The sequence below is a fragment of the Lissotriton helveticus genome, chromosome 9 (assembly GCF_964261635.1).
Source record: "Lissotriton helveticus chromosome 9, aLisHel1.1, whole genome shotgun sequence".
Lineage (NCBI taxonomy): Eukaryota > Metazoa > Chordata > Amphibia > Caudata > Salamandridae > Lissotriton > Lissotriton helveticus.
The window spans coordinates 57,423,993-57,451,420 of NC_136070.1; the positions used below are offsets into that span (position 1 = coordinate 57,423,993).

Genomic DNA, 27,428 nt, shown 5'->3' on the forward strand with positions numbered 1-27,428 from the left:
TGGATCTTTGAAAGAACAGCGTAGCAGCTACACGGAGCAGAGGAGCTTCGCGTAACCGGGATTAATCCTGTCTTAATTAAGGCGTTCCCTGACGAAGGTGCACATTGCACCGAAATGCATTGGAACAACTTATGTTTACGCCGAACATGAATTGAATGGAATTTAATGTGAATGAATTGGTGAAAATAAGAATTAAACATTACCAATGAATCAAACTACAGTATGAACAACATTGTTTATCAAGGCTGGGATCCAGCATTCAATACTTGTGCCTAGGGTGACACACCTGTGATGGAACAGGTGTGCAACCAGTAGAGGTTGTCTAGGTCTCCCACTGCCCCAGCCCATGATGAGCTCCTGTTGGAGAATCCTGTGCTTGTTTTTCCACTTATGGAGCCGTGATACCCAACAGAGCGCCTTCCAGAAGGGGGCGCCTTATCTTGAGGCAAGGGAGCGGCCATCGCCTCCTGCCCAGGACAACGGTAACTGCAAGAATATGTCATCTGGCCACGTCCTCCACTCTCCTCCTTGTGGTCACACCAACGCCTCAACATTCATCTTCTGTCAAATGGCAGCTACACTTTAAAACCTCCGCAGCACTCAGCATCTTTCTACATCACCAGGTGACCTCTTGTTTTAGAAGCTCTTGGGCACCCCTGTTTGAAGAAAAAGATGACTGGGTCTATGTCACGGACAGAAATATGACAGAGCACAAAGTACATTTTTGAGAAGTATCCTTTTGGTACCAAGAGGTATCCCACTTTGTGCCTTAATATTTTGAAACTGAAAAGCTTTCTGTGACTTTGTAGGTAAGAATTTGTCCAGTTTTGTCTTATTACCAGTCCTTAAGGGTCTGACCTATGCACATTACTGAGATGCGTTGCCCTCGTAGAGGTGGGACGATTGGAGGTACCACACACTGGACTTCAGCCGTGGACCCCCATCAAAACACCTGCTCTCCATTTGGAAATATCCAATGTTGCCCGTCCCATGGTCTCATAAATCAAGAACGCGCTTCAGTAGATTGTTGTGTACTGAGGCAAAAGAAGTGGGTTAGAGTCAGGTAGGGCTTTAATTTTGATACATTAAAGGTCAGGGTCCAGGAAACACTTCAACCATTGAAGGATGATGTTGGGTTCATAACATACTTCAAGACTTGGCCCTCAGCCGCCATCCCTCACTGACCTTTCAATAAGAATTGCTACTCTCCGGTTGTCGTCTAGACGGCGACACATTTCAGGGAAATGCAGGTGCAAACAGTTTGGTCCTTCCAGGAAGGCGGCATACCAAAAATTCCAACAATGTCACTCAATAACAATCATCGTGCCAAAGGCGAGAAGAATCCTCTGGTTGCGCCAAGCATGAGAACACCGTAACCAGAGCTGTCCCGCCAGGCATAACACAATGGCACCCCTGGGTGTTGTACACACTTGATACTGTTTAAGTTATATCGACAAATTAAAGCATTTTTGTGGTCTGAGACAACGTTTCTGTGCGAATCCTGTTTACTAATAGCAAGCTGGGCAAATTCAGGACATACCTTCTTGTTTTGTGGCATTACCTAGCTGGCAGGATTGTGAAATATATCTGCATTGTTTTTGTCACATTATGAGGCATAAGCATTTGTAAGTAACCCTAAAATAGTGTTGTGTGATTAGGTAAACAAAAGCGTATCTATACGCCAATACCCAGAAACCATGCCTTGTAACCACAAAGTGCGTGTATAAACATATCCAGTTATTTCTGCCGTCTGTTCGAACAAGATATCTATGTAGCCCTTGAACTATTTGATTCTTCTGTTGGGAAACCACATAAGGTGGCATTTGGGCAGGGCTGGCTAGCACCAAGTGCTAAAATCACTTTTAATCAAATCAATAAGTTTGAAACTGTGCGATATATCCTGCTTTACCTTAAATCTGGTTAACAGTTTTTCATCAATCGAAAATCAGTGGAACCTTTCCCAACAATACTCTGGGACTAGATTACTCCAGTCCTAGAACATTTGAGGTCATTCTTACCCCATGTCTTGTTCTCTCCAGAAGTAGCAAAGACAAAAACTATGTTAAAACATGCAGAGCAGGAGGGCTCAACACGACCCTAAAACATCCCCTATATATAAAGACTCAGTCAAGATTTACAAAGTGGCAAACATAAAAACATATCAAGCATTTTTCTAATACCTTGTATAAGAAACATAAATACAATTACTCCAATGGGCAAGGAACTAGCAAATCCTATGGTAGCCCCTACAGCCATCACCCCGATAAGACTATGATCATATGTCACAATTATCTGATATTACTTCTAATATTACGAACCATACAGATGACTGACATTTACCCCAGTACCTGTTCTGTCCAATCCTTCCACCTCTCAATGGTCTACTTGAGTCTATAACCAAAGAGAATGCTTGTAGCAGCCTCAGTTCCTTGCAAAAGAGGATTCCCATTGGATGCTTTCATTGTCACAGTTATGCAGAAGCCGAATGAGGTTAGTGCTTAATGGTTGCTTTTTATTCTACCTTACATTTGGTTGTGGGGTTAGTCTGGGTTTTTATTTGAATTATTAGGTTTCTTCTGCCATACAAGCAACTTCAGAAACAAAAGAGCCGACTCCCCTTCGTCACTGTTAGTAGTGTAATCAATTGAAATATTAAGGAGAGTTCCAGGAGGTAAAAGCATTTCAGCACAGTAAATCTGCTAGTCCCAAAACAATTTAAAGTAAAGTCCCTTTGTAACGGAGTAATACCAAACAGGGATTTCCCCAGATATCTCGCAGTTGGTCTGGAGGAGTATACAATATCCCTATTATCCACCCAGGCATCTCTCGAAGGGGACTCTGATTTCAGCCATTCTTTGGGCAGCCTCGTGCTTTGTACACAGATGTTTCTGCAGTCCTACACCTGTCCATCAGCCTTCTCTGAGAGTCCAGAGCTGCCGCATACAGCAGCTATGCATATCTGCTGGCTAACATTAGCCTTAAAGCATACCAAGTGAACTGGGAGTTTGTTAAATCAAGCTTGCTTCAAATCTACAGAATACCCATACGAGTCAACACAAATTCTTTTTCGAATATAGAAGTTTATTACATGTGTACCGCATTTCAAAATTCCTGAACCTTATTACATCTCCAGAGATTATTGGTAACATTTCCTACTTTCCTGTGTCATTAAAAATATATGTGGGGTCATCAACTCATGGAGAGCGATCTAGTGTGCAGGATTTGAACGTACACAAGTTTCAGGTAAGCCCGTAAGGTCACTTCCTTGGGATGCAATATGGCTTCACCCACCTTACCCCATCAGCAAAGGCTAGTAGGAGCATCAGACTACCCTGTTTATTACATACACAAGTATGCCAAATATTCCAGTATGACCCTTGAGTCTATCAGTGTCCGAGCAAATTTAGCCTCCATTTGTAATGGTAACTACTTAAGGCACGTTGGCATCTGAAATATCTAAAGATTTCTGTCTGTTCCAATCCAAATTCTATGGGGGTTCAATGAAAGACTACAACCAGTGTCTTCCCTCAACTTGGAAATACCAATATCATCCCAAACCTTACTCCCACGGATCCCAACCGCTTCCCTACGCTTTCGTCAAAATCCTCAGAGTGTTTCCTTCATAAGCTTTTCTTCCCAACCCACTACACTCAAGCCAGCTTTCAAAGTCTTCATGGTCTGTGGCAACTCCTGGGTCTTCTTTCCCTATAGAGGGGATATAGATGGTTTACTGCACATAGACTTGCTAGTATTTTTAATGGGGGGGAGGGGGGAGGGGTCCAGTCTATTTTTAAAAAGTTCTAGGTTGACTTTTGCCCTAACAGAGATATATAGTCTGTTTGGACAGTAGAGCTGGACAATACAGGATATTGGATGGTGACGATGTAAGTAGTTTGGTAGTACTGGGACTGTCAACTTAATTTCTCATACTCATCCACAGGACCCTGATGGATCGTCTCCAGGATGCTGCGAGGTGACGCTTTGTGCTTCAATGATTTAAATCATTTCCTATGGGTAGGACCCACGAAAAGGGTCTGCCACCACAAACGCCTCGGATAAAGGGCCTATTCTGTGGCATCCCCAGGAGTCTCACCCGTCACTCAGGTGTGCTCAATATTTTTGTTGAGCTGCATGCTTGCCTCATGCGGTCCCATGATTTCCGCATGCATGCAGATGAAATCCAGAGACATCATCTATATCAAAATAATAGTGGCCAATATGGAATTATAGCTGGTTAGATAATGCAATGCATGGTACCCGTCAGGGACTACATGGGTCTGCAGCCAGACCTCATAAATGCAAAATCAGAAATACTCAAATGAACCGCACCTGCTCTCAGTGGCCTCCAAAAAATGCTCCTCCGTCTTGTGTTCTTCTTTGGCTGCAAGGGAAAAATACATATGTTGAGTAAAAGCGGAGGCATTTTTTAATGACCAATTAGGAATCTAAATTACAGTGGGTGATACACGTATTCTTCAGTCACACACTCATCCAGTGTCTCCGCGATAAAGTACACACTCACCTACTGCTGGGATCCTCAAAGGAAGCTTTAAATGCATAGTTCCCTTATTTTGTCCTGGTTTTCTCTGCAGCATATAGTTTAAAAATGTCCCTCACGTGGCCCGCTGAACGCTGTGGCATATACTGATCTTCTTTGAAGATTGAAACTCTGGCACATCAACAACAACAGTAAAACTAAAAATAACATGAGTAATTCTTGGAGGGGCCACTGCTCCACAGGGATGCTTGGGGGGTAGTCCTGCATGAGAAGACAGGGGATACCCGGCTGCTCTCCCACTGCACTGTCCGACAAATGACCGTGCAAGAGCAGAATGGACAACCGCATGGAGAAAGTAGTGGGGAATACACATGCTCCATCTAGAAGAGTGTTGTTAAATCAAAGGAGAGAGTGAGGACTAGGTAAGCTAGTCCGAATCCCCGGTATTATATATCAAAATCAAAGAAGGACTAGCTAAGTTTAAAGGAGAAAGAGACTCAATGAAGTACGTATGTCGGCAAACCAGTCGGTTTGTTCAAGAAGCCCTCACCCACCAACCTAGTTGGTGGCATGCTTCATCATCGGGCCCACCACAGTGACACCGAATGTGTCCCGGGTGTGCTTCAACGCCAGTTTACTGCGGAGCTGGTATATTCGCTGAGTGTGCAGTGTAGTGAGTGAGAAGGTGAAAGTTAAAAAAACCCATACAGTGGGTCCCAGTACCCGAGGGTAATAAAAATACTTTAATTTACTGGGCCCCTGTTGGTTATTTAAAAGGCAGACGGACGCGTTGGTGTATGGATTATGACCTCCAGCGTCCTGTGTGGTCTACATGTTTCAGCCTGGCCTTTTTAATTTGAAACAGGCTTTCCTCAGGACCAAGTGAGTATGTGAATAAAGTGCAATTTAAATTAATAAACTAAATTATAGTGATTGTGTTGTTTTTGACTATGTGTAGCACTCTCTAAGGTGCTATATGGGTGAGAGGGGGATTCCCTCTCGCTTTGACAGGCTATTTGCTGTACAAAGCTTCCTTGGGTCACCTGGCAGAGAAAGAGACCGGGATTGCCGGTCTGGTTCCTCCTTTGACCTATCGTCCTTCTGCGGTGCCCGAAATGTAAAACTAAAAATAACATGAGTAATTCTTGGAGGGGCCACTGCTCCACAGGGATGCTTGGGGGGTAGTCCTGCATGAGAAGACGGGGGATACCCGGCTGCTCTCCCACTGCACTGTCCGACAAATGACCGTGCAAGAGCAGAATGGACAACCGCATGGAGAAAGTAGTGGGGAATACACATGCTCCATCTAGAAGAGTAGCATGCATACACAGCACAAACCCACAACCTCAGAGTGCATGTGAGTATTATCGCTCTCAAATTCCCCAGAAACTCTAAAGTGCAAAGTGTATCTCTGAGAACAAGGCCTTCTCTGAAACCTATAGTATTGCCAATATTCAGGGTGCTGAAGAGATTCACTTTAAGCCTTGGAAAAGCCACATTGAAGCAACCTAGTTCCTCCTGAACTGATCTCTCCCTGCCTGGGCTCAGGAAGAATGGAGCACAGTATTCAGTTTGCAAACACAAAACCAAAGGAAGCAATCAGCACCACGCTACGCTACATGGACAGGATTGTGGTTGCACAGACCATCATACCAGTAGGGCATTACCAATAACAATGATTGGGGAGGCGGTGAGAAAGAATGAGGAACTAACAAAAAGCAAACAACTGTGTGCGTTTGCACAGTAGTTCACATGAGTCTATAAGTATGCTGGGGACATCTCGAGTTTCACGTTGAGGTATTCTTGGCATGCGGTGGGCCTACCTGGCATATGGTGGCAATCCTCGTTTTTGTAACTACTGGCTTCTTTCGGGCATCCCTGACATCTAGTGGGTGCCCTATCATTTTGGTGGTCAACCTCAGTATCTTGTGCATATCACTGACATATGGTGCATATTGTTTGTTGGTTCATTCCATTTATGATCTACGCATTTGGCCTAAGGCAGGTTGCTCTGGCATAAAGCGAGTATCCGGTCATCTGGTGACTCCTGTGAAATGGTAGGAACCTCTGACTTAAGGTGGCCCTCCATGGCACAGTCTCAGTAGTCTTGGCATACAGTGATGATACACAGTTATTTGAAACTGAAAAGTGTGTTTGGGATTAAAATGATCTACTTTACTCCAAATGTAAACCCTGCATCCGAGGGCAAAAAGTAAATTTTTTGAAAATAAGATGAATTTGAGGGAATTTACTGAACACAATGGGCAAATATATGTGAGCAAAATGAATGCATGTTTAGTAACTGACAAGCTGATGGTTTTGTAAAAACAGCCATTTTTCCAAAACACATTCAAGGTGGACATTTGGGGAGGAATTAACTAAGGGGTAGTGTGGAAAATAAGAAGGGGACGGCAGGGTAAAGGAAAGGGCTTATACATTTTATAATAAAAGGGCTTCGTCAAATTGCACAGTTAGAATATTTCATTATTCTTTACACCTTATGGGTGGTGTTAGTATTTGTGAAGGGAAAATGCAAAGAAAAATACACCACTTGCAGAACATTTCACAGCCTTTTCTAGGTGGATGAAGTCTTCTAAGATGCCCTCCTTGGGAGGCTTTGATATGCCTGATATACCATGACAGCTTTGGGGTATCTCATTAGTGCCCTATCTGAGATATTTATAGAGCCTATTACTTTTTGCCAATTTACGTGAAAATTGTTCAGCAAAATGCACAATTTTAATCCCAATTGTCAGTGCAAACTGGGACAGCAATTAACAGGCCACCACTTTTAAAATTACTCACTACCATCCCTAGCACAGGCCATTAGTATACTGCACAGCACAAACAGAATTGTCTCTTGATGCTTAAGTAACATGGGCTTTTATTGCTAAACTCACCCACACTTCTTTTATTTAGATCAGAAGGAAGAACAGCTGAGTCAGCTATTCCAGGATTGGTACCTATGTCGTGCAGGTGACACACTATCTCTGCAGTGGGCACTCAAACCCTAGGTATTTTAAAAGTTATATATGCTGGTTCAGACACATTCAGATATTGAAATATATCCAGAAATCAGATCTGTCGGTCATTCATGGTGAGTCTCAACGGTATCTCTTCGGCCTCATTGCCTAGAGTCACTGACTGCGGTATCACCAAAAGTACCCAGGTGTGTACAAGACGAGCCGCCACCAATGCGACGACTGGGTGAGACCCAGAGAATACAACATGGCACCACACAGCCATGATACACAACTTACTCAAAAGGGACAGTCCCCATGGCCAGCGATAACATTTTGAAAAAGAGGATTATTTAGGCAAAAAGAAATCTGTGTGAGGACTAAGACAAAATCATGTCCCTTTGTTTCTGATACTGGAGAAGGTTCACACTTATTGTCACCATGATCGGCCAACACTTACTGCCTGTCGTACTCCTAGCAGTACATTCACTCTTGATCAATTGTATACTCCCGCTTCAGATGGGCGCGTCTTCGTATTCATATTGTAACTGTATTTTAGTCACATACAGACTTTAAGAATTAATTGGAATACCTACATGTCTCCTCACATACAGGAAAGATGTTGAGAATAATGCAAAGCTTTGCTTCCCAGATGCAATAATGAGATAACACGATGCATGACTGTGGTGCACTCATCCAGGACTCTAATGATACATTATTAGCTATTTTATGCTAGTTTGTTTTTTGACTGCTTAATGCACACAGCTTAGCTTTGTTTATTTCTTATATTTCTACTAGCTTGTGTTTCCCTTACATTTTTAAATAAAATTCCTGTAATCAAATGGGGGAGGGGTGCAACAGACTTAAACAATATGTATTTTTGTTGGGAGGTTCCTCCTAAAGTGAATTAGACTTACCTTTCGCAATAAATTCTTCCATTTTGTCCTTAAAAGGTTGCAGGAACTCCTCTGGGGACTGTCGGCACACAACGACGACTTGCTTCTCACAAGCTGTAAAGATACGTTTCTACTTATTTTTCTGCACAGAGTTGGTTATAGTTTACAATGTACAGTGGACATTGAGCCACACTAACGTCACGTAACCAGAGATGCACCTATAGGATGTGGTCCTCACTACTTCTCCTCCCATCACATAGTCCATCTTTCAATTACACATACCCAACTCTTAATGGTCGCCTCCTAAACCATGCATTTACATTTTCTAAATAAAGTGGTGTTGTTTCCAAACCCCTAGAAAATTAACCCTACAACGGATTTTCAAATCATAATTGAGTCCCTCCGTGCTTGCCATCGCCAACTTCCAATAAAACGAATGCGTACCTTTGATAGAAGGTCTAGAAACCTGGTGATATCCTAACACTGCCTACTTTTAGCCTTCATGAAAGTCAATTATGGGTCTGCAACCAAAAATGATAAACTAAGTGCAAAAGAATGAAGCAGCTTCATGAGCCTTTATGAACATAAAATGAAATTAATTAAGCGATGACATTCGGCAGAGATCACATACTGTAATGCTATCGACTACCATTGTATCCAATGGGATTTATATTTCCCATGAGGCAGAGATCTAAATCAGGCCTTAGATGACAACGTGTTTCTCCGTTTTCTCCACACTTCATTTTAACCACCACACATCTTTACAGAGCCTTGAGGAAGTCCCAGGCGGATGGGCAAATAAGACCAAACTCGTGTAGGCAAAAGATCTTTGCTTAATGGAATTCATTATATGCTCCTAAGGCAGAATAATATTAGTTAACTGAATTAATTTTTTGTTTCATAATCAGATACCATTGACAATACATTCTGGTGTATTTTGTTCATGACTTCTCTGCATTAGGTTTTAGAATATCAAATTTATATTACATATTTGTTAATATATAGGATATTGGATAAAAGACTCAGAGTTTGAGGCTATTAAGTTTTAAACACCAATCTAACTACCCACCTCATTCCAACACTCCTCCAATTTGTAGCGAATTATTCAGATGTATACCTCCTGCGATGTTGAAGCATCCTTGTGCGTACAGTGTACCCACACAATGCTGGCACTTCTCTTCTGGTTATTAAGTTACTCGGCTGCTCTTCTGTGTCATGTACATTCAAGCATATCCTCCCATGTGAAACTATCGACAACCCTGTGGAGCCGCTACATTCTAATCTAGATGATATAACGCAAAGGATCAATAGCTTCATGTGGCATTCAGTGGACTGGTTTTTTGACATTACAACGCATGCCTTTACCAAGCATATACCTTTACCACACATGCCTTTACAATGCAAAGAAAGTATATACAAGGTAAGTGAAACCTTAAATTAATAATTGTATTTTTTTGTTATTAGGTTAGAGCCCCCAAACCACCCAATTAAAAAAAAAATTACATTTAAATATTTTCTTAATTTGGGGGAGGCCTCAAACAACCCATTTTTTAAAAACTATAAATAAAATATTTTTTCTTTTTGGGGGGGAACCCCCTCTATTTGCACCCAATACCTTTACTCACCTCTTAACTCAAAAGTATACACACACACTTTTCTCTTAAATATGCGTACCTTTTGTTGTAAAGGCATGCGTGGTAAAGGCATAATTGTGGTAAAGGCACTGCAAAGTAAAGGCATTCCGTTAAAAAGAAAGCGTTGTAAAGGTGGACTCCCAGTGGACCAGTAGCTGTACGGCTCTTGTGGTAGAGACACTACCTCGGATGCCCCTTTGTTATCCCAGCTGCGGCCAGCCGACATTTCTAGAGTGGATTTCTTCGACGGACATTATTCTGATACATCAACACTTATAGAGCTGCCTTATTTCTTCAAGTAAATGCATGATTCTTACAGCCCATGCATCATTAACAGGAAATTTCCTGCATAATGTGGTGACTTCCAATATTTTTTTTTATCATTCAATGCAAGACTGGTGCTTCAAACTGAGGGTTCTGAATGCAGATCTAGATGTAACTCTTTTTATTTCTATCACTTATTCTTCCATTTCTCTGTGAGTGGTCGAGCAATTCCTCTCCCAGAAATGCTAGAGTATTCAATTGAGTGCTGCTATCCCCTTTGAAACTTTTGAGAATTTCCCGTTAGGCATTTCAGACTCAGAAGGACTTATTACATTCTAAATTCTAAGAAAATACTAATAGCACTTTCCTTATATTTGCGTCCAATGTAATATTTTTCAAAAGTTATACCATAAATCTCTTGCTCAACCCCTTTTCGTTCTGCCATATCGTCATAATAAGTGAGTGCACAACTATACACTTTGCAAAACTAGAGAAATTTCCAACAAACATTTTTCAGAGGAACTTTTTCAAGCAACATCTTGTTCGTTAACTTGGGAACTCTGCACAAATTTGTTTTTTCAGTTTTATTTCATCTGCCAAACCGGTTTATTTTCCAGGATTTTTCACATGCTTTTTGCAACAACAAAAAAAGTTTTTCAAAATTAAAAAAAATAACTTTATAAAGCTGGCAAAATTCCAACTTCAGAAACTTTGTAAACCATGGTCCATGAGTCTGCACTTCATTTCATATGACAAAAGTTCTAATTTTTGTAAAATGTTAATATAAGGTGACTGCTTGTAAGTGTTATTTATTATTTTATTAAAATAAATGAATGCAACATTTTGCTTTACCTTCAAGCTCCTTTTTAAGTTTTCTTAATTCTTTCAAAAGGTCTTCAAATTTGAACTGTGAGGCCATGAAGAAATCTTGGGGTTCTGGGAGAGGAAACACACTCTGGTCTGTCCCAGCGTCCTAGCAAATGATAGAGTGGTTACAAAAAGAATGCTGACATGTAAAGAAAAATATTCAAATCTCTTGACAAACAGCTTAACTTCAGGGGGAGCTATAAAACTCAATCAGTGTATGGTCAGACGATATGGACGAGGCAAAGATTGGATCCTGGCTTTTAACTTGGTGTGTGGCCTTACATAGCAGTTCAGAGGAAGCAAGTCGCCCTCGGTTGCACAGAACACCTGGGAGTTACACGTGGACATCACAAGCCACACATGGCAGCTACACCAGTCTATCACATCTAAGAGTACCAGGATTGGAGTGTTGACAAGACAGTGTTGAAGTAGGTGAGCTAAGCTTGTTCCCCACAACTGGGAAGCAGTAAATTACATGTCAGGGATTGACCGGGAGAGAGGTGACTTGTGTAACCCAGGATAGAACACTGGTAACCATCAAAGCAAAGGTAGAGAGGATGAGAGTGCTTTGCATAACCCAGAACTGGACAGGAGTAGCGTAGCAGGTCAGAGATGGTGAGCAATGACTGGCATACTTAAGATGGACACTTCAGCTGTAGGTCACCGATCTCAGCGGAGTTCGGGGTAAAATCGGACTGGGTGGCAACAGGCCGCGTCTGGAAAAAATGAGAAATACTCTTTCCCAGGGTTAACGCTAACTTGTGCGAAAAGAAAAGAACTGACGTCCGCGAGCTGAGGTGGTGCCCATATAGGTGACGTGGAAGTCACTTCCAGCATGGGCGACTGCACACGAAGCAGATCAACGCCGCCTACTGGCATGCAGGGGTACTGCTCACGCAAAAATCTTCTAGATCCAGTCTGACACATGGATGTGAGGGTGGTCCATACAGGAGACCACAGTTCAAGTGTACGGTACAATGACAAAACAGCCTGACCATACGATCGGAAGACAGGTGATATATATAAATATTTTCCATGAGGTCATTACAATTGCTGTTCAGGAAGATGAGTGACCAGTGTTCGCAACTGGTCACATTATCTCCGAATTTTGTTTCCATTGTTAAAACAAAAGTGACTGATGCAAAAACACATTTTGGTATTTAACATCTGAATTTTTTTCTCCATTTCATATTTCACACATTGCTTTCTCTCTGTGACAATATGCCTTTAATTCTGTCTTGTGATTCTGACCTTGTCGAAGTGTCGCAGGTAGTACTTCACCACATAGTCCACGAGGCTTATGCGATTATCCTAGAGCAGGAAAATAAGTTGTTGTGAGTGGCGCTCAGGAGATAGGGATGCAAACTTTAAAGAAAAGAGGCAATGTAAATACAAAGCACAATATATTATATCCATGGTCACTGGAATTATCACATCCTGCTGTGGAGACTTTTCTCTGCATAGTTATGGATATGCCACATTTGGCACACAATCCACATGCTGGATAATCGGCAGACTTCATCAAAATGCTAGTTTTAACTCAATTGGATAAAAAGTTACTAGCTCAAACAGGTGAAAAGTTTTTCAACAAAACGTGCCACAAATGGTTCTATGCAGTAGCGGACCTTTTGTAAAGGTTAGGTTGTTGATTGAGGTATTCAGTCTGTGTTAAACTGGTAATAATTAGGTGCAACTTTGCCCAGATTGTTTTAATAGTTAATACAAAATATTGAAATACTGCTACAGTATAGATCCCATAATTTTGTCAACCCTGCCACATAATTTTATCAACCCTACTGTATAGTTTGGTCTTCCAATTATACCCTGTTCAAGTTACCCTGATTATATCTGAAGTCAACTTGAGCAGTCTCACACATTATCTACTACAATATTAAATACTGGGAAACATTGACAACAGTAATATCGACCACACAAAACAAACTACTAACAAACACATCTAGGGCAAAAACCTCCCAGTTACAAAAAACCCCCACTCCTTGCTTATTTTAAACCTTCAAAGGATTTATCTAACAAGAGTACCACCGTTTTTGTTGATGCGAGCTTCACATTGCGCTTATTTGTACTGGCAGATATTACTTAACATCAATGTTGTATAGGTAGATATGAATATTGATGTTTTTACAGTCAATAGTTATTTTCTCAATGTTACTGTAGAAACTATTTTTGGGGTTGGTATCAGTTTGTAGACTGGTCAAGGTATTTATTTTAACAAGTGCTTTAAAGGTTTTTGGGTGTATATTGTCATAGTCCAGACTTTTATTTTCCTTACATCCCAAAAAAGTGCACTGACCATCACTAAATTAGTGATGGCCAGTGCACTTGCTAAACTCTTCCTGTATGATGAAGACTTATTTTGCCATTAGCTGTTCATAATAGTAGGGCATATTAAACTAAGCATTAAACTCTAGCTTGGAGCAAGGACTACCAGCTTGGGGTTGAATGAGTAACCAAGGCCTTTAAAATGCTCTGTGTTATTGAGTCCCACTCAATGTACTAAAACCCACTTCTCAGACCTGGGTAACAGCATAACTGGGGAGAACTTACCCGGCTTTTCACATCCTTAAGCTTGGGTAATATTTCCAAACCATATCCATCGGCCTGCCCCCTCGTCCGGTTGCCGCCATTCATGTAGTTTCCAAAAGCCAGAATCAGTCCCAGGATGTCCTTGACGCTTTCCATGGTCGTCAAGCCCTGTGAAGAATGTAGGCCAGTTTGTAAAAACAGTCAGGAAGACAAAACCCAAGATTAGAGTCTGTTTCTGATTATTAGTATTGCTTTGAGGGGAAAAAAGTATTTTACAAGAATCTCCTTCGCTACACAGATACAAATGACAAAGGTAGGAGGGGTCTACACAAAATCATTGAGGTACACTCCGACGTGTGGAGCTACACAATGTAGGACATTCAGACAAATCCTCCTTTCCAGACACTTAAGACTTCGCACTCTTTCTTTGTTCCACCATTTTCCTAAACCAACCTGGGCAGCTGATCGGAAAAACCCCACAACCTTTTCCCTCTGTACCCTTACTAGACTTCACCTTTCCTGATCCTAAACAAATCTCCAGTTCTTACATCCAGGTCCTGAACAGAGTATAACCTGTCATATCCTTGCTTACTCTTCTGTTACGCTACTTTCATCATATTCACCATCGTATTACTGATGCACCTTTTTTAGGTAGCCAGCTTGAATCTACCAAAGTATTTGTTTTACGCCCTTTCAAATCCTCAAACAGATGTCACCCGTGTGCCACAACAATATCCACAATGATCCCGCTAAAGATAGTCCACTGGCTATTGCCAACATAATACAAATAACTGCCCACCTATTTGCTTGCATCCACCATGAAAGTCCATAAAGGATAGTATAAACTGGTTTGCTTATGAGTTGTACCCCTTCTCATTAAAAACCTAATCATTTCTTAAGGACAAAAACTGAACTCCATTTTCAAAGATAATATATTTTGGCAACCCTTCTCTCGAGAACAAATCGGTAAGCTTTTTGTGACAAACCCGATCCATCTCTAGAACTACTCCACGGGTTCGTAACTACCACCAATCTCACCAACATATAAAGGTCCAAGAAAGTCAATGCCAAATTCCTCCCATGGTGCTTTAGGATTTCACTAACTACCATTGTTTCCTTAATACTACTCTGATTGCTTTTTCCAACATTCTACAAATGTCTCTGAACCTTACATTCTCTATTCTTCATAGGGCACCAATACTTATTGGAGTTCTGTTTTACTCAAAATTATAACTTAAATGATCAAAATTTACTAACAAGTAATTTCTCTCTGACTCTTTCTCTCATCAACAGCCCCCCTTCCAAAATCAACTCTGATGGCACTTTGCCATATAGGTTAACTATGCTGGTGTAATGAGGCCCTTCGAGGGAGCACAGAGGACAGAAATGTACCAAGAGCAGGTGCCAAGCATAAGCTGAAGGCTATGTCTGCACCGCATTCTGATGTCTCAACAAGGCAGATGCGGCGGTCGAGGAGTGCCAACAGATTGGCACCAATGGTAGGCCTAGCAGTGAGGACAGTGTGGGCAGGTGCAAGCTCCAGAGGCAAACCCAGAGTTCTCTGCAGCCACCATGTTAAACACTCAAGGGAGGAACAAAAAGGGAAGAGATTTTGCAAGGGGCAGAGGAGGGGTGGGGCTCATCTCCACCACTAGAAAAACCTAGGCGACCCAAGAGGGAATGGCTAAAGACAAAAGCTGCCTGAAGGATACAGCACAGCCCTCAAGAAGGAGAAGTAGGTTTCCAGAAGCAGTATATAAGGCACTATCAAGGGCTAGATAGGGAGAAGAAAGATGGTGTGATATTGTGTGCCTAATGCCCTCCTTTCTCCTTCTCAGGCAAGTCAGAGATAATACTGGTTGGGGTACTAGGTGCCTGGAAAGACAACACCCCATATACAACCAAAGTCATAATGCCAAAGGACAGCAGAGAAAAGATAGGTTCAGTTGCTAAGGTGGGAGTTAGCGCCTCTAACACTGTTGATAACTAAGTTGATGACTGTCTCAGTTCTAGAAAAGTGCAACAAAATGATTCCACTTTAAACTATGCTCTATCCAAAGCAAAGGACGACGGCAATATAGGAGATGTTTCCCCTCTGGCCACAGTTCCAAAATGAGTTGTGCAAAGGAAGGAAGGAGATGACAACAAACAACTGTCGGAGCCCTCATCGTATCATCAGACATAGCTAGAATTGGCACACTTACTCATCATATTGCAAAAACTACTCTGGATCGGTGTATATGTAGAAACTACTCAATTCAGCAAGAAAGGTCGTAGGTGCCAACTATGCAATCTAGGGCAAGTTCCTCTGGCACTTCTATAACCATTGCCAGGGATACAAATTTATTTCCAGAGGGTTGGAACAGATATAGAAGGTCCCCTAAAGCTTTCAAGAAGAGGTCAACAAAACAATCTAATTTTTACAGACTATGCATTTTTCCCACTAAGAAGAACCTCTGTAGTTCAGATCTGTGTTATCCTCTTTCCACGAGTTGGGTTGCTTGCAGAAATCCTAACAAACCAGACAATCATTTTCATGTCAACTTTAATTAAACAAATTTGTGAAGTAGTGCATCCACTTTGGTTAGCCCTGGCCTGGCCTTTCAGAAGATGGAGGAAGAGGACTGTCCTTCCAGACATTGTGAGTGTATTGCTCACATTCCTGTAGTTCGAGGGAGGAGACCTCAACAGTGAAGTGAGGGGAGAGCAGACAGGGCTCCTTTATACATTTATGAGACTTTTTGGTTAGCGAGGAGCTGCTGATTAGTCTTCCTGAACACTGCCATTTGGTGGAAAGTAGGGATTAGAGATGGGCTTTTTGTAAAAGTTTAGGAAACTTTTGGAGAGCACTACTTTTTTGTCTTTCCTCAATTACACCTTCAGGCTGGGTGATGACAGCCAGGCCAGGAAACCTCACACCTCTTTCGGTCTCTGTTCTGGGTGTTTCAGGTTAAAGATGACCCCTGCTGTGGGGAGCATCACTCTACACAAAGCTGTGTCTAGAGAGAAGCCATGAAAAGACACTTGAAAGGAAAATCAACCTAAACTGGTTCTATAGTTTTAGACCATGGATCCACGTTCTTCAGTTGTGCTTAAAAGTTGAATTCACATGTTGTTCCAGTTACAAGTCTTCTATGATCAAGGAAGGGAGTCCTTGGCAGCTTACTCAGAAGTCTATTGGTTAACATGGGCTGGTGTCTGCCTGACAACCTGTCTTCCAAAGGTCAGTAGAAGCAAATGAGCATTTAAGAGGACTTACATTTTGCTTTTATCTTACATATTTATTCTGTCTTTAAAGACAAAGATCCCGTTGTCAGTCGAGTCTTCTGACAAATTGCTGCTGATTCTTTTAACATGGAGACCGGTGTTTACTTTTCTTTCTCATACTGGAAAGTGTGAGAATTTTGTAAAGTGAACTGTGTGAAAGGGTAGGATGAAGGATCTCGTTTTCTTCTAAAATGCATCAAAAATTAAATACCTATAAATGAACTGTAGAAAAAATAAACAAAGTAGGAAAGCACACATCAAGTGCTTTTTTTCTAATTCTGAAGTTTGATGGAAACAAAGATCTTAATAGGAGCAATACAAATTAAGACGCTTTACTTAGTGGTGCGCAAATGACAAATATTAGTTGCAACCCAATGTCCACACATTGTTTGTGCTTTATAGAGTTTTGTAAGAAAAACAGTATATCTGCGCAAATGTAGTGGTTGTTTAAATGGAAAATGTGCTTTCTATAAATGACACTGTGCTACCACACCATACTTTACGAATAGAATTGTGACAGTGTACTTCTGAATGCAACACTAGCTACATACTACACTCTTAGTGCTTTCCTTCTAAATGGCCGTCGCTCATTGGTAACACTTGTTCTATATGCGATGCTTGGATTTTATAGCATTAGTTCAGGTATGTAACATTGATTCCAACAAAGTTATTTTATGACCACTGGTTGGTTGGGGGAGGAGGAACACCATCCCCAACCCCATGTGTGGATGGACACCTTGATCCCAATTCGGTTTTTAGTGTGTGGGTGGGATGAGAAGGAAAAACAAACTAAACTTGAAAAGAAACAACAAACTGAACATTCAATGTGTAATGTAACTGGTGCACATGTAAAGTGCTTCAATAACTTTAGGTCGTGTTTGTGCTGTATAAAACCACACAAAAAACAAAACAAAAAAACCCTGAAAAACTGCTGTAGGGTGAAGTTAGATATACTGTTGCTTCCTCATTCGTTGAGTGTTTCTGCCCTTACTAAGTCTAAAAACAACTACTTCTAACAGCACAGAAATATCCATTACGGGTGACCAATATGTATTCTTTTATTTTGGTTCACCATACCTTACACGTCCGGGAGAGGACATCAACCTTGCGATGCACAGAGGTGATCCCTTCGGAGAACACAGACTGGAAGATGATGCACTGTGACCGCTCCGCGAAGTTTGGGATCTGGGATAGCTCGTACAGGAACCTGCGAAGAGAGAAAAAGGTCAGGAATTTTCAAATATCCACCTACCAGGGTCGGACCAGGAAAGAAAACAGGCGGGCACCAAAATAAAGTTAGTGAATTGGGAGACTTAAAAAGGGCCCATGTTGGCAAATCGGCAGTTTTGAACTTCTCAAGATAACGCTGTTTAGGTGTTGTGCGAGACATGGGAGACTGTGTACATTGGAGCTTCCAACAGGTAATATTTGTTCTAATATTCGGGAAATCAACAGTAGAAATTGGCCCTCCAGGCCATAAAACAGGCCCACAAACACAGCCCACACACTGACCTTTCAAACCAGCCCGTCGGAAACTGCCCGACTGCCCTATAGGTCAGCCTGACCCTGCCATCTACATACGACAAGGACATACGCTCCGTGGAAAAATGTGGGCAGTTAGAAACAAGCATTTGCAATACAATAGGGGTCGCATTGGCGAGAGTTTAAGCTACTGACATTTTAAATGACAATTTTTCTGTTTTGATAATTAACACATAAATGAAAGGCATTATCATTTTTGTCGCTAATAGCTAAAACTTTTGTAAATGCGAAACCCATTTCATTTCAAAGAAGCGGGCGCCCTTGTCCATGGCTGCTTGTTAAGTGAAAATGCACATGGCGTGCTGAATGTTGCAGGAACGATGTTGTGCCTGCAGTAGGAGTAACTCATTAAAGAAAATAGTGCTTACAGACTAAGTGAGACATACCCTGTAACAACAGAAGTGAAAGGGCCAGTCCTCATGGGAGGTTACAAATGAAGACAAGGCGGTACTAAGGAGGGACTAACAAGCCTATTAACGGATCAGAAGCCAGTATTTAGGAAGGACAATAACAAAGGGGCAAAGAGTGGGCGGAGCTTCAAGTCATACTCAAATACAGCATGCCTTGCAGAGCAGCGCATGTGCTGTCCAGAATCGACCTAAAAAGTGCCCACAATCTGAGCAGTACGCTCAGAAAGTCTGAACTTAAATGGTACCTCCTTACTATGTTGTTGGAAATAACAAGCACTGACAAAGCCAAAAGGTCGCACCTTTGGGCATTGCCAATTGCTTTTGGTGGTCCTATACTGCTTAGGGGCAATATACAGCATTGTCAGAAAACAAAAGCATTCAACTTGCCTGTGCATGCATAAAAACATATGCACACCAGCAGATAAGTGCACATTTCCATAATTTTTATATTTATAGATCTATGCCACTTGGATCGCTAAATTAAAACAGATTTTTAGAGCAAAACTCAAATATTTTTTTTTTTTTTTTAAAAGGAGCTTGGATGTTGGGGGTGTGATGGGGTAATGGGTGAGCAGGTGAAGGGAGAAAAGGGGAAAAGCAGCACATGGAGGGCAGAGAAGCACAAGAGGGAGAAAAGCACAGAAGGGGAAAGAGAAGCACTTAGACGATAGGGAGCCGTGCAGGATGAGAGCAATACACCTAGAGGAGAGCAACACAGAGCTGGAGGGGAAGAGAAGCACAAATGGGAAGCGTACAGAAAAAACACACACTCAATTGAGTGCCTAAACAAAAAGAAATGAGAGCAGCATGGAGGGGGTGAGGGGAGTAGACGAAGAGAGAGCAACACAGAGCTTGGGAGAGAAGCAGACGAGGAAGACAGCTGGAAAACACATGCACTCTTGTACTGAAGGAAAAAGAAGTTCCCTAAATGTGAGCAGTGGAAGAACACAAGTAAAAGGGTATGCTCCAGGGGAGGAAAAACACCAGATGTACATGACAAGCTATCAAGTAAAAAGCAAGCAAAAGAGCGGGACAATAAAGCCAAACAATGGTAAGAAATAGGCACGCTTTAAGCCCATTGTAAGATCTTGGGAAGGTCGCAATAGGTCTTTTGCAACTAGGCAACTTGGGATGTCTGTTAGGCTGGACCTTTAAAACCCATGCCCGTCCACAAACAGCTTATTTCTAAAACCAGCAAAAATCCTCCTAAAAGTTAACAAGTTAACAATACAGTTAAAAAACAAATTATGAAAATCTGCTGCTTCAATCTTACAGTGGCATCTCACTTTGAGAAAAAAGAAAAAATAAGCACACCAATCAGAGGAATGGTGAATCTTTCCTTTGGTGACATACCGATAAGACAAAAAAATATTTTCAATGTACTTTATAGAAAGTTTAATTAAAAAAAATATGAAGTAGAACATTTTGTCACTAAAGCCTGAGGTGATTGAGACTGGGATGGCAGAAGCCGACAAGAGTACAGGCAAGGGAGAAAGATACATTTTTAATTGAGGGGAGGGACATGCTGGGTCAGCAGCAAGGCGAGAAGAAGAATAGAAGAAAATTGAAAATCCTGGGAAAAGGAGGCAAGACATCTGTGTAATTCTTGAGGGAATGTTTGACATGAAAAAACATTCATGTGGAGTTACGGAACTTCAGAAAAGCCTACATTTGGAAAAAGAAATTGAAGCGACTTGTTTGTGGAGAAAGTTTCTCCCTGGCTGGTTTCCGCAAGCTTGTTTCTCACCAGAAAAATGGTTTCTAGTAGGCGAGTCTTGTAATTCTATCATAGTCCTCTTCCAAATAAGACTACAAAAGTAGGAACAAATTGCTTTTAATTACATGAATCAAAACAGACCATTTCAAATTGGCTCACAGTCTGTGGATTAACCAATAGCTTTAAGTAATATGATTGCCCCATGTCCTGAATGCCACATTTGGGTAGTCCTCACTTTTTATTTTTGGGTTGTGGGAGTTTCAGATTAAATTTTCTTTTACAACTGGGCCTATTTTCAAGTACACAAAGTGCTGTTGGCTAAGAAACCAAACCAGACTGAAAGTAAAAAAAAAAAACAAGGCACCAATATCTTGTATTATAATAAGGCAACACATTGGTCTGCGTCTAAAATGAAGGTCTCGTGTTTGAATCCCATGAGGGTCAAATAAGCCTCTCACTTCTCTGAGGAGGACAAAAAAGTTGTTTGAACAACTTATTTTATTTTTATATAATTACCAACGCTATGGAATCATGGAGGAAACTACCCAGTGTAATTAACATTAACACAAGATACATTTAAATTAACCTAAAATTGTCATGTTCCAGCAATTTAAGCCACTTGTGATCCTAGGAGTACACACTGGGGACTCCCCTAACACATCTGCCCCTAAAAGAGTGTTGATTAAGATTCTTGTGTAAGTACAGGTTCAGCAGCATTCACAGACAAGCACTGACAAAGCCAAATGTTCAAGTGGACAAAGACAAAGGCTGGTGGGATTGGACAGGAGGGCAGGCAAAGAGGGGCAAAAGTGTACCTGAGAAGAGGGACACTGGCATTGCAGCACATGTAGTGCCTAATGCTGGTACGCAGGCTGTTTCTAAGAGCTTTAAATTTGACAGATAAAATAAAACTTAAGCACAGAAGGCTAGGTGATGTGCTCTGGATGAATGGGAGTAATGTCCATCATCTAAATGTGCTGGACTGTCCACGGCGCTACTCAAGCAGGCCACACTTTCAAGTAATACATCCCTGGGCTGCTCACAGTGCCAGCGTGCCCCTCATGGTCCAGGGTCTGGTGGCTTACCATTAGTTTACAAGTATTACAGACAGCAAAGTTACCCCTCAGATCATTGCTTTGCTGTAATCCCAATTTCTAAATCACCCCATACAGAATGCACACCGCCGTGCCAGGTTCTGCTTTGCCAGATAAGCATATATTTGCCGTTCTACATTCCACGGTGCCAGGTAAGCACTCCAGGCCCGGACTGGCAGTTGGGGGCACCGGGCAATCCCCTGGTGCGCCGCAAGGGTGGGGGCCGGTTTTGGGCCCTGGTGGCCGTTTTTGTTACAGGGCCGTTTTTGCAGCATAGCTGCAAAATCCGCCCTGTAACAAAATCGACCGAAAACCGGCCCCAGCAAAGAGCTCGGTCGCATGCCCAGGGGGCCGTCCGAGCACTTTGCCAGGGCCGGTTTTGGTTCTCAGTCCGGCCCTGAAGCACTCCTTATTATGCCACGTTCCACTTTGCCAGTAAAGAGCACATTGTTTTTCCAGCTACCCATGTATTGCCACGCTATACTCCGGCTAACCACACGTCTCCAATGCAGTTTCTACATTTCCCCTGTAGTTCACGTCACATTTCACACTTCCCTAATTAAGAACACATTTTCATGCCAGTTTCCACGTTCTTATTATTACACACAAATTGCCATGGCAGTTACCACACTGGGGGATCTAAAGGCATGGGAAGGGGGCACCCAGATGTAGAGGGCACTGGCATGGGAACAAACAGGAGGAACACAGACACCAAAGAGCCAGACATGGAAGTCACCATACAGGGGCTCGTGGCAAATCTATGCAGGGTTGGTACGAGGACGCAGGGACATATGCAGGTGGGCACACTTGGAATGTCGGTGCACACGGGTGCAGGGGAACACAACAGGGCAGCGCAGAAATACAGGGATCACAAACAGGAAAGGATGAGTGCACAGGGATGCTACTGAAGGTACCCAATGGCGCCTCATGCTGAACCAACTGTTCGTGCACAATACTTTCTAAAACAAATCTGCACAGACATTCTTGTGTTAAATTAAAAGTTAGGATATTATTTTTAAAAACTTTGGCCTTATTGCACAAATTGGAAGGATTCTTCTGTTATTAGCCATTTGCTGGCAATAACAAGACATTTGCTCCCTTTCTTCACTCAGCACAACAGTCAATGTGCTCTGTTTGGCTGAGTGTAAGCATATTATTCAGGAGTTTCCATCATGTTTCCTGCTGCAAAGATCTGTTCATCCTGCAAGCTGCCAATCTTCCATCGAGGAGCCATAAAGAGAGAGCCGATGAGCTGGGCATCAGTAACACCTAGTGATTAAGATGTCTGAGACACTACGGTTTGTAAAGGCGTGCTCTATAAATGGTGAAATGTTAGAGGAATAAATAGGTTTTGATAATCTGGAATTGAAAAAGTGCTAACAAGAACAAGGTGCACGCTCTGCCTTCTTTAGGGAAAACCACTAAAGTTGGCTCACTCTTCTCTCATATGATGCCAAGTGGTTTCGTGTGATTGGATAAGCGAAGGAAGTGCTACCCATGTGCCAACACTGTCCGCTCACTGATGTTTATTTGTGCTCAGAGATACCTTGAACGAATGGCGTAAATAACAAGTACAAAGATAATAAAAACACCTTCACCTTACAGCAGAATAAAGTGGTAGTAAACAAGCGCATGCATGTGCACATACAAACACACACTAACAACAGGCAGGTTCGGGTGATGTCAGCACAGACAGATTCCCATTGGTACCAATGCAAAGCCCACATGCGGGAACTGGGAAAAGCAGACTTTCTTCAGCTGCCAAAGCAGAGCCTGTTCCAAGATGGCAAAGTGATAGCAAAGGGGATGATGGACGGAGCGCTTGAGCAAATAAAACACTTGCCCCTAGTCAACAGATCTGGGTTTAATCCATCATCATTCTTTAGATCACTCCACCAGCCCAGTTCAGACATGGCCATCTGCAAACCAGTCTGACCCTGTGCCTGATGGGAACAGTCCAGCCCGAACTGCCAAGCCATGCCTTCCCTGGACCGGAAACAAGCATCCTGGGACCTGTTTCAGAATCATAACCCTCATCAGCCAGGCTATTTTGAATCCAGTGGCAAAGTGAGCAAGGGACCCGCGTCTGGGCATAACCTGCCAATTTCGGGCAAACAACGCGATACCAAAGGGGATGATGTTCCAAGATGGCAGCGGCACTGATTTGTATAAAATGAAAACCCTACACAAGGGTGATGCTCACTAGGCCTCCTCGCAGAGGATGGGAAGCGATGCAATAACTTTTGTATGATGGTAGAAAGTGAGGCAATGATATGGGTTTGGTTTGCACTTCCATTCTAGGGCCTATTCTTCTTGCAATGCCAACCCAAAGTTGCCCCTCACAGTTGTACCCACTAAACTAAAAGGAGCCCAAACTGACACTTCACTGAACTATTTCACTGTGAACCAGAGCAGACACCATGTCAGTGCATTTATTATCCTGCAGCATTTGGAATTCATTTGCAAGGAGAGCAGAGCAGGATACACTGGTATATGTGTTTGATCCACGATTCCCCATGATCGAAAAAGTTATTTTTCCTGGAGGGCTTGTTTTTCACGTTGAGCTCTAGGCCCAAGTTACGATTCTTCCAGAGAAGAGGTAAAAACCTAACAGTTTTGATGCTAGGTTAGCAAGCGTTGGCACAGTCTGTAGGAGTTTTAAAATATTGCCAGTGTTTGGACTGTCGCCTGGAGTGATATTCTGGGACTGCATCCTGGCACTAGACCCTGGTGAGTTGAAAACAGGTGTTTTGGTTTGGTGCGTTTTCCTGTGGCTTCTAAGCAAATATGGGGAAAAGTTTTATTTCAGCCCGGGTATTGTTACTGACAGGGTGGCCATGTTCTTCATCTTGTGTCTCATCAAAGTTCTGTAAGAAGATGATTGATTATTCTCATCTGCGGTTACATTTAAACAGCTTGCCAGTAGTGTTGGAGATGTGCAATTTTTTTGTTTTATTTCTGGTCTTCAACTACTTTTTTCCCTTTGCTTTTTAGTCATTATACTCTCCGGCTGCCATTGGGAGGCCACTTCATTAACCACTCCATGTCCCTTAGGATGTGAGCTATTTCCATATCGATTGGACTGGATTGGGGGGAAAATGTCATTTTGTGAAAAGTCTTTGGTTCAATACAAGGCACGCCATGGTGGAAACCATTCTGCCCCATATGCCCCACATTGCAGGAAGAGCTTGTTTTTAGTTCCTGTATAAAAGTGCCTATGACAGAGGCCAATGTGCCTAGTTTGTCGATCACTGGTGCACACGAGCATTCCATTCCAACTGTGTTGCTGCAGCATCATTTTGTGCCTGGATTATTAATTTGTTCAACTCCGCCAATTTATGATCAAAGCTCGAGACAAATAATGTTAATGAGTTTAGCAAACCCATTGGCAGGTCCATCTTATTTGATTGATAGAACAATACATTGACTGTTAGCTGTGATGTTCTTGGGAGCAATTCCCATGTCATGTGCTTCCCCTTAAGTTCATGTAAATGTTGACACACTCAATATGAGTGGTTCTCCATAGCAGTTACTAACAAGGCGTACTTCCTGCGTGCAGTTGATTCTTCAGTGGTGCACCTGGTTGTGGCCCCGTCTGAGCAGATCCCAGAGTTGTGACTAGATTGAGTTTCGGACTATTAAGCTGGCTCTGGTGTTCGCAGAGACATTCTGTCTCCTGTTACTAGATAGGCTGCCCTGCTCATGTTTTGATAGGTCATTTCATGCCACTGTACCACCTTCGCTATCACATTTTGTGTCTGATGAGGTCTGATCTAGCTATGGTTCTGTCTTACAAGGCATTCAGGATGTACATGCCTACCGTTTGTGATTTTAGGCACACTATTCTATAACCCGTAAAACGACTGCTCTGCTAATGCAGGTAATAGTCAGAAGATTGGACCAAGCTTTAGCAGAGGCATCTCTAAAGCAGACACTTGTTAGAAGACATTGTTTTTAATCAAAGCTTAAATTCGATTTCTAGAGCACAGCAGGCTGTTGTGCGAGGAAGGAAAGCGCCTTCAGGCACCTGTACCCGGCAAGAAAGAGCACATGTAAAGACGTGAAAATAACGGGTGAGAAAATGCAGAGGGTCAATTCAGACATTTCATGTGAGAAACATTTTAGCTGGTATAAACCTTTTTAGGGAAAAGTTATTCCACTTTCTCCTTTACCTGAAAGGCCTATATCTACGACCCCAGAGGGACAGGATCAGGAGTAATTTGGTAACCATCGTCACATTGGTTGGATCCTTTTGTTATTTTATCTAAAGCAGCTGGTGAGTTGAGGTTTTGCATAGATCTGTGTTTAGGTGGTTAACTTAAAATTGAGGGGGAATAATCATGTTTAACAACTTCTTCATTAGACAGGTTAGGCAAAGCATTCTTCCGAAAAGCCAAAAATCGATGAGAGATTTGGGGCCCTCCAACCTGATGCAGAGAATCAATCTAGACAGTGGTGCTGGAGCAGCCTACAGTTAACTCAAACCCTCTGCAACAGTGGATGAAGCCCATAAGTTGCTGTCAAGCATGATTCTCAATCATCTCCTCATCTGCTGCACTTTTGAAGTAAACATTGAGCAATCTGTGCGCAGAAGCATAACATTTGTATTTGTAAAGAGCATGTTCACCTAGAAAGGTATCTTGGTGCTGAATAACACGATTATTGGTTACCAAACTCAATGGTATTCTTTTTAGTGACCTCCGAAGGATGAAAGGCTAAGTGGACCTGCTGGGATTTGAACCTGTGACCATGAGGTCAAACAGAGGCCCCTACAGTGGACGCATTAGTCCCGGCTGGGGTTTGCGATCAAGGCCTGCTTGCATTGCAGGATCCATAAAATAAAATACACGTGTCTTGGCAATGCTCAAATCGTAAAAGAGTAAGGGTCGGGGCTCAAAGTTGTACTCAGAAGCCCACAGCCTGATCTACTGAAGGTCGAGGTGTTGAATACCTAGGATGAGTAGTCTTGATTTCAACTCATGCCTCTTTAATCCACCACCAGACACTCCCTGAGTTTCTCTTTTATCCTCGCTGTCATCCTCGGTCACTGGTTTTCCGGCTTGCACGTGTTCCTTCTTTCACCCTTTTGTATTTGTATTTTTCTCTCTTGCTCTGGATCAAACCTGCAACCACTGGTCAAAATAAGTACTGATACTTAGCACCGCAATCCTTCAAAAAGAGTTGCTATATCACAAACTGGCTGCATACGCAACACAACTAAATGTTGCACCACAAGGCTGATTAAACAAGCATTTACAATGCAACGGTTTCGCCTTTGGAAAAGTTAGAGCTATTAGCAATGTAAAAGACAATGCCATTTATTTATCTGTTTTCAAAACCAACACATAAATACAAATGTTGTCATTTACAATGCCAATAGCTCAAACTTTTCCAAAGGCGAAACCTTTGCATTGTAAATGCTTGTTTCCTTTGGGCGATGGCTTGTGTATTAACATTCTGCATGCACAGCGACCACCTTACGGATTGTGGCGATGGCTTGTGCATTAGCATGCTGCAGGTACGGCAGCCACCTTACGGACTGTGGCTTTTATTTTCCTCAACGGCTCTTATAATGAATGCTGCACGCACTACGCATACTTTCCGGACTGCAACTTTATTTTTAACCGAGGATCTCTTAATTATAATAAGCACAGCTGCTTTGTACAGTAACAGCTGCACAGTTGGAAGCAGTTTTGTGTTTCGGCTTTTTAACAGAGGCGTTATTTTCCTGTTCT

General features: G+C 42.2%; 1 protein-coding gene across 1 annotated transcript in view; it reads right to left on the minus strand.

Moving 5' to 3' along the window:
• The window catches only part of FMN1 (formin 1), a 259,418-nt gene that overhangs the window by 49,530 nt on the left and 182,460 nt on the right, over positions 1–27,428 (minus strand). Inside the window, exons 9-14 of the mRNA XM_078659450.1 lie at positions 18,008–18,137; positions 13,685–13,831; positions 12,371–12,430; positions 11,105–11,225; positions 8,376–8,468; positions 4,330–4,381 (exon numbers count right to left, since the gene is read on the minus strand). Of these exons, the coding sequence (XP_078515576.1) occupies positions 4,330–4,381; positions 8,376–8,468; positions 11,105–11,225; positions 12,371–12,430; positions 13,685–13,831; positions 18,008–18,137 (603 nt within the window). The remainder of the gene's footprint in view (positions 1–4,329; positions 4,382–8,375; positions 8,469–11,104; positions 11,226–12,370; positions 12,431–13,684; positions 13,832–18,007; positions 18,138–27,428) is intronic.